Raw genomic sequence first — 13,127 nt, forward strand, 5'->3', positions numbered from 1 at the left:
CACACACACACACACACACACACAAAACACACACACACACACACACACACACACCACACACACACACACACACACACACACACACACACACACACCACACACACACACACACACACACAGTGAAACATTTCAGTATGACAGAAAATACACTACTTGACATTAAACTGAATACAAACTTTTTTAATTCTCTCTTAATGGCATTTTGACCACCCACTATACAGAAGTAAGATTGATGTTAGGTCAATTACATAAAAATTACAGTACAGTAACAAGTACAAAGGACCTAACATTCCAAGTTCAAAGCTCAAACTTTTGTTGATCAAAAACCTCTGAAAGGTTTCTGTAATGTGGACTGACAAAGAACACAACAAGCAACAATCCTAAAAGGTACTTTTGTATCATTTAGTGGAACAAAATAAATATTAAAAACTTAACATCTTGCAAACAAAGTTTTAAAATGAACTGAAACATAACATTGCTATTGCATGCATTTTCCTTTGTAACTGTGTCTCACAATTGAAAAGCTGGCTTTTGAAAACAATATTTAGTTTTATCTTTTTAGCTGATCTGATTCTGTTAATGGATCTACTGTACATTACATTTGTCAGAGTTGTTGTGCACTCCATATAAAAATCTGGCTTTAACTTAAGCGGACAATGTAACATATTTAACTAAATCCCATAAATCCATCTGTAAGGGAATTCAGCATTAAATTGGAAAATAATTTCTACTTACAGCAAATTATTCAACGAGTCCTGCATCACCTGGGCAAGGAAGAAAACAAAATATTCCTGCCAGGAAATTAAACACTTAAGCATTTTAGTTTTAAGGCAACATGCAATCAAATCAAAACAAGCTAGGAACTTCTCCAGTTTGCTCCAATGCCTTTTCTAAAAATCACCGTTTGCATTAGCCCCTTTCATAGTTTTGCTTTGTTTTACAATTAGTAATCCTAAAGGTGAACAACAGGAACCACAACAATATTGTCCAAAAGGGTCAGGTTCAGCTACAGAACAGCAACTTCGAGGCTGTTATTGTCAGGGACACTTCAGCAGGCTCGATTTTCCAGGAGTGCGGCAGTCTCCTTCTTCGCCATGCAAACATGTTCACCAATCAGTGAAACAGGCAAACAGTGCTGGACGGTGGTCCTACTCTTCATGATCAGCCAGCCGTTCGTGGCCACTGTGGAGCCTTCACGGAGGGCCAATGAATGGAGGCAAACCCCTGCTGGATCTTTCTGTAGAAAATAAAAAGCCTGTTAGAAGGTATTATGAATAGATATCATATGACAGCATGCTTCAAAATATACAATGCCTTCATCCAAAACTGTGCCTGCATTTGAAAAACGCTCCACTGTAAAAAATGGCAAATTAAATATTTTTCTAGTTGTGACATTACTGGTCACCTCATCACATTAGGGATGGGGGGGGGGGGGGGGTTAGTTATTATATATTATTATTCAGTGCGGCCTACACCGTGTTATCCTCTTGCTAGTTAGCACCCAACAGGCTTAAACAGGACAAGTTTTACTTGTTTTTAGCCTCTTAACATGTTCAAAATGTCATTAAAAGTGCCTACCCATGTGCAGTGATTCCTTCGAAGTGAACACAGTGAATCTGACTGCTGTAGATGGGAAAGTTGTGCTAATTCAGCTCGGTTTAGTTCCCGTGTCGATACTGCAAGGAGTACTTCGGGACCGAAAAGAGATAAACATATTTTCAAAAATAAGCTTATTTTTTGAAAGTGCTGTAGTACAACTAGCAGGAGACAAGTTATAATTGAGGTATGTTAAGAGACACTACCTTATTTAATCATTAAATTGATAGCCTACATATTTTTGTTTTATCTCTTTTAGGTGTTGTAGTTTGCACTCCTTGCAGTATCAACACTGGAACTAAACAGAGCTGAATTAGCCCACCTTTCATGTTTTTCTGCAGTCAGATTCACTGTGTTCACTTGGAAGGTATCACTGCACATGGGTAGTCACTTTTAATGAAATTTTGAACATGTTAAGAGGCTAAAAAACACATTTAAAACTTGTCCTGTTTAAGCCTGTTGGGTGCTAACTCTAGCAGGAGGATAACACGATGTAGGCAGCACTGACTGTTTTCATTTTTCTCTCCGACAGCACTCCAAATTTACAAACAATAGGGCTACATGTTGGAATCGACCGGAATTTTCCTTTAAGTTTAGATAGATTTGTTTGAGCAAGAGCTTCAGCAACTGCTTTGTATTATGTTCCCTACAGCAGTGTTACTCCTCTTGTCTTCATCATACTTTCCCTGTCTGACTTCACAGGTGGCTCACGGAGTACAGAAACAGAGGAAACGTTCCCTGGACTGCTGACCAACCAGCTTTCACACTGGTAGACCAAAGATGACTACAGACGGATGGACATTAGTGAAGCGTATGTTGATATTTGACAACCACTAGAGGGAGCTGTACTCTTTACTTGGAGCCATGCTGGATTGTTGTTGGGTTCCGGGCTCAACTGGTACAACGGACAATGAGTCAATGGGAAAATGAACCGCTTGCTTTCTAAATCTTTTAACCACATTCAGCTGTACAAAATGTCCTTATCTTTTAGTTTCTTAGTGCCTTTATTGTCAGTAAAATGTCGTTTTTGACCTGGTGCTTACTGGGAGTGACTTCAGGGAGGGCTGCAGACACATAACTTATTAAATTAACTGTGCCAACAAAGATTTCAAGAGAATTAGGAATAGCCTCAAAACAAGGCTGCGGTCGAATAGTAAAAATAAAAATTACGTCTTTTCCCAACTGCTCTTCCTTGACCTCAATGCAAAACGTCATGAGGTCAAGGCAAGATGTGAAGACAACTGCGGTGTTTAGAGAATCCAACAGTACACTAGGCTATGTCATCATGCCACGGTGGATGTTTTAACGTGGGTTGGCTGTGGTGACATTACAGTGTTTCAAAGATGACTACTTATAGTTCATCTAAGAAACTTTAATTGTGCGTTTTCACTTGTTTTATGCAGGTTTTCTAAACGTGGAAAACCCAGAAAAAAATATTACTTCATTACCAAGGTTGGAATTGAAATAGAAAAAGGAATACCAGTTACAAAAGTAAAACAAAATGGTTTTCACATTGAAAACAGTTGCTCACCCTCCTGTCCGCTGTTATTTTATAGACATGAATCCCAATTAGTAGAATAGTATGAAAATAATTGCTGAATTAGAAAAAAAAGTTAAATAGATCTAAATGTAAGATATGCACATTGATAGTTTTTGTGCAGGGCCGAATGGTGCGTTGCTTTACATGTTGCTGTCATAAGGAATTGTGGGACATCATTATTTATTTTCCTTTTGTAAAGGATGGTTCAGTGTACCCTATGCTAAAGGAGATAAGAAAGGAAGCATCCATCTTTAGCATTTAGAGAATTCGACCAGCTCTTATCACAGCTGCCACTTACATACTTCTGGGTCACTTCACTCAGTTAAGAACCTTCCTAAAGCCTACACATGATAACCGGTTTGCTCACTGCCCACCGCTAGGTTAGACTGGAAATCCAGACCTAAATCCAAAAGATTAAGGGTCTGGCGTTGAGTAATCAAAGTCGCCCATCTCGATGGGCAGAACCAAGCGTACATTTGAAAATCTCACTGCACGCAATTGGTTAACACTACGACCAATCACACCACGCGGGGTGACGTATCCAGAACCCCATACACTTAGCTACTGTAGTCATCTGTTTAGCTCACCTCTGGCCCATCTATATCAGATACACCGATGTGATTGGTGCAGCTCGGCTACAAGGGTATAGTTAATGAGCAGTATTACTCGATGCCAGAGTAACTCGCTGAGCAAATTCAAATTGTGCTCTCACGAGAACTCTGGATTTCCAGGGTATTGCTAGTAAGGACGCAGAGTAAAGCGCAGGTTTACATCAAGAGTGGCAACTGGCAACAAAGCTATTTCCTGTTACTAGTTAATAGCAAGTTTGTTAATATGTTATGCTTATACACAAACCTTGTAATCCCATCTGACTGCTGACATTACGCCATGTGTAAGTTTTCTTAACGAGCTCGAGATACATCATCTTTAAAAAGGTGTTGTACAGTTCAGGGAACTCCGAGACACACAGGATGAGCTTTTCTTTGTTTTGCCGGTATATGTATGTCTCTTCTGGCTAAGTCACGTACAGCTGTTGTCACATTGGTTGCGCTTTCGATCAGGTCAGAGGCATCTAGGTCAAAGTTGAAATAATTTGAACTTTGAGCGCAGCACGGAAAATCCGATCGGTGTGCGACGCCAGGGATAGCACAGCACATGGTTGTGCGGCACCGCTCTTCCCATAGGAACTCAACGGAACGGCTAGCACAGCGGTTTATCAAAAAACACTATTCAATCGCAGCCCAAAATCCATGAGATGAGACCTTCACCCTTATATTGTGTTTGCTTGGGAGAGATCACCACGTCTACTGCTTAACCTGGTGCTACAACTGAATATTGCACTGATGTTTCCCCCAAAACAGTTCAATTCAAAAGTGGGGTGTTTAAAATCCCATTTGATTTCCACTGTATTGGATAGTTAAAGGTTTTAACTAGAAACTCAAAACAAATGCAGTACATGATTATAATTACTGTAGCATGGTGCAATCTACAACAAGAACACAACTGACAAGACAAATAATTCCTGTTTTTATAAAGACTATTTAACTTTCTACAACTTGCAACCAAAACTGTAATATAGACTACCTAAAGTTGGATTTATTTTTTTCATTTACCCCACAGCAGATTAATCGAATAGTTGCTTGGAAATGTTCCCTGCAGTATTTTTGGACAAGTTGTAAAGGTTTTCAGTCCTGGATTGTCAAAATTAAGTGGGAACGTGCTTCTTTTTTTTTGTTTTTTTCTTCAAGGTTTTTATGTTCCACATACTTGAGCTTGCTTTTGAAAAAGTTTTATTTATTGATTTCTTTTGGGGGGTTATTACAGTAGACACACATTCTCATCTTCATGATCTGAGCATCCCCTCAGCTTCTTTCTCAATGTCTGAGTTTTGTTACAATATTAACTATGATATCATTGTTGATGTACTGTAAAAGCCACAGATGTAAGTGACAATGCCTCTTCATTGTTTTGTGAATTAGTTTTTTTTAATGTGACAAAATCAAGGAACCTTCAATTTAAAAGAGTACTTGTTGCTTGCTGTCTGACTGGTTATATTGTATGTATGCAAGATTATAGTTATATTGTATGTATGCAAGGGTGAATGCAGAAAAGCATTGCATTTCAAAATAAATATTGGTGAAAGCTGATCCAATGTACAGTATGTTATGAGCCTCTTTTATAATGTTTCAGTAAATGTAACTGCTTGAAAAATGGAACATTGGAGAAAACTGGAGACACACATTGCAGTAAAATGACAAAAGTCCTGTGTAGTTTACAGCTAATGCTTTTATATATGCTATTCCAAGTGCAGTGCTCTGATCACTAGTAATCAAATTACTATGGTAATAGTTAGTTGTTAGTTGAACAAATAATGGAAAAAGGAAAACAAATGAGTTTCCAACACTTCTCCACACTACAGCAATCTCCACAATGCTGTGTGTGCTTTAAAAAAGCCTAAACCTTAATTTGTCACTTGTGTTGGTCTGTTCACCTGTGTTAGCCAACAGTGTTTGCAATTCCCTTCAATACTGCTGCACTCTGCCTCGTCCCTGCAGCCCCAGGGCTCTGGTCACCATCCGCCTGGCAACGGCACAGTCTGTCCTCGGACGCTCCTTCACTGGCTGGATAAACTCTGGGAGACAGCAAAGAAACAACCATCAGAACCACGTCATCCAGTGTAAAAATAAAAAACTAATTCCCAGACTAAATACTAGATACCACAGGAGGGCTCCAAGATATGAACAAAATAAAAAAAAATATATTGCTTAAGATATCTGTTCCACCACAACATGCATGTTATTCCAAGTAGCTACAGGGCTTGTATAAGCTTAATGAACCACCTACCTGCCCGTTTGATGGCCTTGCCTTTGGCTTTTTTACTCGCCTGAGCCAGTGCTCTTGCCTTCAGCATTGGATGGCAGATGGAGAGGGCATGGAGTGCTGCACATGACATTGCTGTACGTTAGTACATTTTTAGCCATTCTTCTTTTAACCCAAATCCCAGCACCACATTTATTGTGCAGCGAGGACTCCTACCTGCGGTCTCACTGGAGAAAATCCCCAGGGCATGTGTGTCATCTACCCACTCGATCTTGATTCCGCCATCACTGCGACCGACAGGAAAGAACTATAGGAGTTTGGTACTTGGATCAATTGTTTGAGTTTCTTAATCTACTTACATTGGACATATGGGATGTTTTTCTAAGTCTCTGCTCGCACCTGTAGTCTATGAAAGCATCCAGGAGGTCATCGGTTTTGAAACACTGTGGGAAGCCGTAGATCTCGATCACGTGGGGAAAAGTATCCAGGCCGATGCACACATTCTCATAAGTGGAGTAGTCATTCTGAACGTGCTGAATGGAAACAGTTACTGTCTCTTTCAGATGTGCCTTGATCTGGCAGAACAAACACAAAATAACTGGTTATAATTTAATGTGACTTCAACAAGAAAGTGCTTAATGTAATATAAATGTTAATCCAAATACACAAAGTACAGAGCAATGGATAATAGCTCAGTGATAACAGATGATAATGTTATTGATATGTATAACGTATAAATTAAGTTTCCATAGAAAAATTAAAGCATAACAAAAAAACAACAGCCGGCTTACCTCTTCAGTTACATCATCTGTGTCTGTGCATATGTCTTCCTTGCCCTTCTCATCCTCCTCCAGAGTCATTTCACTGAAGCAGGACACAGTCTGTTCCCAGACTAGGGGCTCAGCTTCTTGCACCAGCTTTTGTTTCTCTTCCTGAGGACAAAGTTCTGAACTGTCAGTAACAACGTTAGAGACACATTCCTGTCTGGATGTGCAGGAGTTGACTTGGAGTTGACATGACTTTATTTTTTCTGTAGTTTCGGGATAGAAACAAGAGTCAGCTTGACTGTTGAGGCAGCTACAGCTACTTGAGGCCGGACTGGGCAACTCTTGGTCTCCTGAGGGTGAGTTTTGTAAGGACAGTCTCTCCCGAGCAACTCGTGGCATGTAAAGGGGTTTGTCCGGCCTCTTAGGTCCTCGGCTTCGCAATGGGATCGAAGATTTAGGCTTAGCGTTGCCATCTATCTCACACAAGCCGTTGTTGCTCTCCCAGCCACTGTCTTCCTCTACTTCACCCCTACAAACAGAAAACACAAATGTCTTGAAATATCCTACAAAATTTGAAAAGCAATTTAAACTTAAAAGAAAAGAAAAACAGCAACGTAAAACAAAAAGAGACAGAAAAAGAACTGTGTCTTTTGTTTCATGACTGGCAAATTGCACACACTAACAAATACAGCAAAGACGGTTATTGCACATCAATAACTAAGATCTTGTATAAATTCAGTACCTGAACTCAGAATGGCAGACCACCACCCTACGGCACCAGCTCTCCCCTACTGAGAAGGTGGTGAGCTCTGGCAGGTCCTCTATGGTCTTATGGATCAGGAACCGCAGTCTGCTGGGTAGAGGGGGAAACAGGAGCACGCTGGACAGGGAGACAGAGGGCATGACAACAGAGAAGGAAAGTAAGGTCATATTTTTCTTTTGACAGTATTAAAAGGAACTTCATCTTTTTACTTATTTTCAACTTGGCGTTGAGATGATTTTATGTCAATGAGACCACCTGATTAAATTAAGGTTAAATACAATGTCCAGGGTGGGGAGTCAGCCTGTCAGTGCTCAGACCATACGCCGCACAGTGCATCAAATTGGTCCGCATGGCTGTCGTTCCTCTTCTAAAGATGTTGCACAAGAAACAGTTTGCTGAGGTCCAGCAGACTAAGGACATGGATTACTGGACCCATGCCCTGCGGTTGGATGAGACCAAATAAACTTATTGGTTCAGATGGTGTCAGGCGTGTGTGGAAAAAAACAGGTAAGGAGTACAAAAACAAATGTCTCTTGTCTACAGTCAAGCATGTTGGTGGGAGTGGTCAAGCATGTCTCCAGACCTAAATCCTATTGAGCATCTGTGGGGCATCCTCAAACAGAAGGTGGAGGAGCGCAAGGTCTCTAACATCCACCAGATCGGTGATGTCGTCATGGAGGAGTGAAGACGATTCCAGTAGCAGCCTGTGAAGCTTTGGTGAACTCAATGCCCAAGAGGGTTAAGGCAGTGCTGGAAAATAATGGTGGCCAAACAAAATATTGACACTTTGGGCCAATTTGGACATTTTCACTTAGGGGTGTACTCACTTTTGTTGCCAGCGGTTTAGACATTAATGGTTGTATGTTGAGTTATTTTGAATGGACAGCACATTTACACTGTTATTCAAGCTGTACACTCACTAATTTACATTGCAGCAAAGTGTCATTTCTTTAGTGTTGTATGAAAAGAAAATGAAATATTTACCAAATTGTGAGGGTTTACTCACTTGTGAGATACTGTAAGTACAGTGAGAAGAGCCACAACAAACCGGCAGTCACACAAGCCAGTCTCTCTCTCTCTTTTAAAAAAATGTCCAAAATTAGTTTAAATGTATACAATAGGGTGAGAAGTCACTGGAAGTCAGTCTACACAAGTTTAGTATTTACTCGTGGGGTATTAGTCCCTGGTCTTTTAAACAGTTTGAAAACTGAGAAGAGATGTACGTTACTGAGGCAGCTCTTTTAGGGTAGATTTATCAACAACAATGGGGTGTGGCGTCCTTGTTACTGTCTACTTTTTCCATAATTTATAGCAGAAATTAGTACTGAATACAATATGTATCTCCCCGATGAACACAGTAGCACACTGTGCTTTACGCCAGTCGTTTCACACGAGGTCCAAAGGTAAGTCTATGTATTAATACATACAATAAATAATAATAATATTTGGCCTACTAACTGTAATGGAGTTTAAAATGTGAAATTGTACAAATGTTCAGCTGGCCAATTCCGTCGTGAATTTTCTTTATTGTCGTAACTTTAACTTACCTCCCGCGGTAGCTTTTCTGTTGGTATATTTCCAGGTCATTCTTGACATTGTGCAGGAATTTGTTTTCTTGCTTTGGAAGATAAATGCCATCGAAACAAGGAAACGCCAGGGTGGACAGAGAGGAACGGGTCCTAAGGACAGTGTGACAAAGCAACCACTAACTAGGTTGGAAACAGATCCAGCTATAGGTTAGCCACGTTAGTTCAAGCTATGTAACGTTAGATAAGAAAGCTAACTAGCTGTGTATGATGCGTTTTGATTTCTTAAACCACACAAAGCTAACGTTAGCTACTTTAACGATTACTCGAGTGGGCTTACCGTAATGGTCAAAAAAAAAAAAAATTAATTAGACTTGTTTTAGTGTAGTGCTGCAGCCGTGTGACCACTGGTGACTACAATTAAATTCACAGGCAGCAGTGATTCTGTAGCATGATGGATAAAACGGATTAGGTAAGTTTAGTGGTTAGCTTTTAGCTTCCGGAAGCAATTTCTTTCTTCTTTTTTTTAAGATATCCGTTATGATTACTTCAGAATAAAAGCGGCGTTCCTACAAATTTAGCATAAACCAACAAACAAGAAAACGTAACTATATCTGGTAATAATTGTTTAAGCCAAATACAGTTTCTGAGCCCACTGTCCACACACACAATACTACAGCTCATTTTCTTAAAAGCCTGATATTTGAAATAAAGTCAAACACAAGGAGCAATACATGTTTCAGGAAAAGGCTTTTTATTTAGATAGAACATATTTGTAAGAAAAGTACTGTATCAAACACCAACATAATAGCATTCATCTGTGGAGTTGATAGTGTTTAAGGTTTCTGTGGTGTCTGGTGATAATGAAAAAGGTGATGACATTCGCAATATAGATGGTGAATCTTACTAGAAACACATGACATGACTGTTAAATATGATTTGGGAGATTTAGTGACATACTATGACATTGAGATGGACATATTTCAAAATGCACTATGCCACACTGTTACTTTGTGATGGACTTAATTACAGTAAACACGCTCTATTTTCAGTCCCAACAAATTTGGTCCAGAATTCCAATTTGCATGTTTTACAAGACATGAACCCGCCCACAAAAAAGTCACAGTCATGCACAGCTAAGAAAACATTTACCTCAACAAAGGCAACTACCAGCATGTTAACACTGTGGAGAACTGCCCATAACTCGATTACTGCTTACAGACTGTGCCAACAACTCCATCCCTACCTATTTACTATAACAGTTCTGGGCGACTAAACATTATTTAACCCTACATTAATTGCACGTAAAAATTTACAAGTCAAATCACATATATTTATCATGGTTTTTTTTATAAGTTGCATTTAACACAATGGCACTGTTTATAAAGACGGGTCTTGATCAATTAGGAAATAATTTTCACATCACAGCATGTATAAAAAGAATTAAAACACTTTTGCAAACACAAGGATAGAGAGACATAAGAGTACTTATAAATAACAAAGAAGAGAATCAGATAAAAACTGCTGCTGCCAGACAAGACAAAGAGTATCTGGTCAGAGTCATCAGTCTATACACAGAGGTAGAAAGAAAGAAAAAAATCTTGTTAGCATTAAGAATAGACAATGGAGATTTCAGTGTGAGATCTTATTTTAGGATTTGACTAGATGGTAGTAAATGTCCTGCTAAAGGATTACTTATTATCAAATGATGGAATTAAAAGTTATCAGAGATCAATTTGATTTGACTGTGGCTAAAAAAATAAGCTTTGTGGCCAATGTTTTGGAACATATCCTAATATAATCCTGATTTCTTAGGTTAAGGGCAAAAATGTCAAATTGGAGCTCCAAAACCTTTTCAGTGGACCTCTTCAATACACCAGAAAGACTCCATACCCCCAAGGTTCTTTATCTTCCAGACCCGATACTTCTGTCTTCAAAGATGGTAATTTCAACCTAGAAGATAGCAAGTTAAGGGAAATGCACAATGCTACATGCACATTTTCTTATGTAATTAACAAAAAAATGTACTTTTGTTAGCATACACACAGTTACACCAATTATGTTTAAATTTACTACCTACCTTATAGAGCCAAGTACCATTTTCCTCTAAGGTCTAAAAGATACTAGTTAGTTTAGAGGTGGTTTGAACAATTAGGCACACATCAAAGAATAGCCTGGCCAAGCTTGTAGATGGAGATATTTATAGATGAGCCAGGCAGCATCTACGCCAGTAGGCCTTATTTTACATCAGTAACTTCAATACTTTTCTACCCCACTGTTTACTGCCTTATGTCAGGTGAAGGATACAACTCTGAGGCCTCTCTCTATAGGGTCAGTCAACAGCAAGCCCCTGGGAGCATATATCTTCTCATTCTGGTCCTTAATGTACCTAGCAATCTTCTTTAACACCTGTACACAGAGAGACAGGCAGTAGCACACAAATTATTTAATTAATTAATTTCTGTCCACCAGAAAAAAAAATATATGAGCTGGCAATATGCACGGCATAATATACCATTAACATTAAAACAGTTGTACCTTTTCATAGTGTGTCTCCATACAGAGGAATATTGTGTATGCAGTTAGACAAGCCAAGCAGCCCTCCAAGTAAGACTCTGCCCCTAGTTTCTCTGCCTCTGCATACAAGTTGTTTAGAGTCTGGATGGTTTCCTCAAACTGCTGCTTATCAAGCTGAAACCACACAAACAGTTTCGATAATACACACAATATTTCGCATTAATGTCAACAATTAAAGAATCCATTTAAACACTGTAAGGCTACCTACCCTGGACTCAAGTTCAGAGGGGAACTTGGTCTGGAACTTGGAGATGGTTCCTGAGCTGTAGTCTCTCTGGATAAACACCTTGGAGGAGACAGCTGGCTGCTGGAGGTCCTGTAAACTGTGAGTCTGGACAAATAACATACATTTAGGCGGCTGTCTTACATGGGGAATATCTGTCTCAAGGGTTGGAACAGTACCCTACGCACCCAACGTTACTGTAAAGCTAGCAACACAACTCGGACAAAAATCATGAAGCTTACACGTAACCATTATCAACTTACTCGAAACACTTTGCTAACGTTAGCTACAAACGCTAACGTTATTTTCAAGCTAGCAAGTAGCTACCACAACAAATATCTTTGATTTAATTCTAATGACAACTACCACATGACGCTTTATGTGATATTGACAATGGTGATGTAGGATACTGTAGGACATAATGGAACAATCGTAACGTTACAGTATAATAAAATAATCGCTTAAGATACGGGCTAAGGTTAGCTAGCTAACTTAGCTAATAACACTTTTGCTCACGTTTGCTGGCCCATCAAAGCCGCTGGAAAGTATGACATTGTTAATCTTTATCGCCCCAAAAAATAACCGTTATATTTATGCAGCCGATTTAAACATTTAAAAACAAACCCTTACCTCAGCCATAGTGGACGTTTTCCCTATAGCTGCTTCGCGCATCTAGCTACGCTCCAGCCCAATTCAACTTCCGGCCCGTATTTGTTTTTTTTTTGAGAATAAAAGATTTGAACAAATGCATCGACTGATATGCAATAATACACCGTTTTAAATGGAATTATTTCGATTTCTTTTTATGGGTGCCCTCACTGACGTCTGGAACTACACGTGGATACCATATTCCACATTAACACTTAGACCCGTGTAGTAAACTCAAGCAGACAAATGTTGGCAGTCCTTCAGATCAGCCACATTCTAAAGAAAAATATTACTGAGTTGAAACGAGTTCCAATGACACAGCACAGCCAAAATGTAAGCAAAAGCCCCACGCCGACTGTTCTTGATACATTTAAGATTAGGGACGGGCGGCCACAAAACCTCGCTAATTACGGTCCTAGCATTTGTGTTACCTATCGGCATGTCATTTGATTTTTGCGACACAATTTCGGTTCTCACTTTACATTTCACCGCAAGATTTTATTTTGAAGGCTGACCCACCCATAACCGGACTCACACCAATTACCACCAAGACTCAACTGAACTGTCTTAATTACAACCGTTTTGAGTATCTGTTTAACCAGCAAACCATGGCTTCCCTCTGAACTTGCACTTTCTTAACTCAAATTTGCTGCTCTTATTTCTCTTG

General features: G+C 39.4%; 3 protein-coding genes across 4 annotated transcripts in view; 1 reads left to right on the forward strand and 2 right to left on the reverse strand.

Moving 5' to 3' along the window:
- loxl2a (lysyl oxidase-like 2a) overlaps nucleotides 1-5,283 on the forward strand; it is a 32,768-nt gene extending 27,485 nt beyond the window's left edge. The window contains exon 14 of the mRNA XM_032512735.1: nucleotides 2,299-5,283. Coding sequence (XP_032368626.1) covers nucleotides 2,299-2,369 — 71 coding nt within the window. The 3' untranslated portion in view covers nucleotides 2,370-5,283. The remainder of the gene's footprint in view (nucleotides 1-2,298) is intronic.
- r3hcc1 (R3H domain and coiled-coil containing 1) lies at nucleotides 160-10,252 on the reverse strand. The gene is given in 10 exon segments (XM_032513089.1): nucleotides 160-1,237; nucleotides 5,628-5,768; nucleotides 5,981-6,076; nucleotides 6,173-6,243; nucleotides 6,356-6,531; nucleotides 6,748-7,252; nucleotides 7,466-7,603; nucleotides 9,034-9,152; nucleotides 9,155-9,165; nucleotides 10,225-10,252. Coding segments are annotated over 9 exon segments (1,254 nt in total). The 3' UTR covers nucleotides 160-1,237; nucleotides 5,628-5,658.
- golga7 (golgin A7) lies at nucleotides 9,746-12,680 on the reverse strand. Of its 2 annotated transcripts, XM_032512761.1 has the most exons (6): nucleotides 12,443-12,680; nucleotides 11,798-11,920; nucleotides 11,551-11,703; nucleotides 11,320-11,421; nucleotides 10,906-10,965; nucleotides 9,746-10,580 (listed from the first exon to the last, which is right to left on the reverse strand). In XM_032512761.1, the coding sequence occupies exons 1-5, from the start codon at nucleotides 12,482-12,484 to the stop codon at nucleotides 10,918-10,920; spliced, it is 468 nt and encodes a 155-aa protein (XP_032368652.1). In that variant the 5' UTR covers nucleotides 12,485-12,680; the 3' UTR covers nucleotides 9,746-10,580; nucleotides 10,906-10,917. The 2 variants fall into 2 exon arrangements, with proteins under 2 accessions (XP_032368652.1, XP_032368651.1); XM_032512760.1 differs by having other exon boundaries at nucleotides 9,746-10,965.
- Nucleotides 12,681-13,127: the final 447 nt, after the last annotated feature.

Source organism: Etheostoma spectabile, chromosome 4 (genome assembly GCF_008692095.1).
Source record: "Etheostoma spectabile isolate EspeVRDwgs_2016 chromosome 4, UIUC_Espe_1.0, whole genome shotgun sequence".
Taxonomy (NCBI): domain Eukaryota; kingdom Metazoa; phylum Chordata; class Actinopteri; order Perciformes; family Percidae; genus Etheostoma; species Etheostoma spectabile.

Excerpts from the sequence above, each read along its gene's own strand:
- golga7 (XM_032512761.1), bottom strand. The coding sequence starts at position 12,484 with ATGCGCGAAGCAGCTATAGGGAAAACGTCCACTATGGCTGAG. Across the intron at positions 11,704-11,797 it reads CCTCTGAACTTGAGTCCAGG|CTTGATAAGCAGCAGTTTGA; the intron begins GTAGGTAGCCTT and ends GTGTGGTTTCAG. Across the intron at positions 10,966-11,319 it reads TAGAGAGAGGCCTCAGAGTT|GTTGAAATTACCATCTTTGA; the intron begins GTATCCTTCACC and ends GCTATCTTCTAG.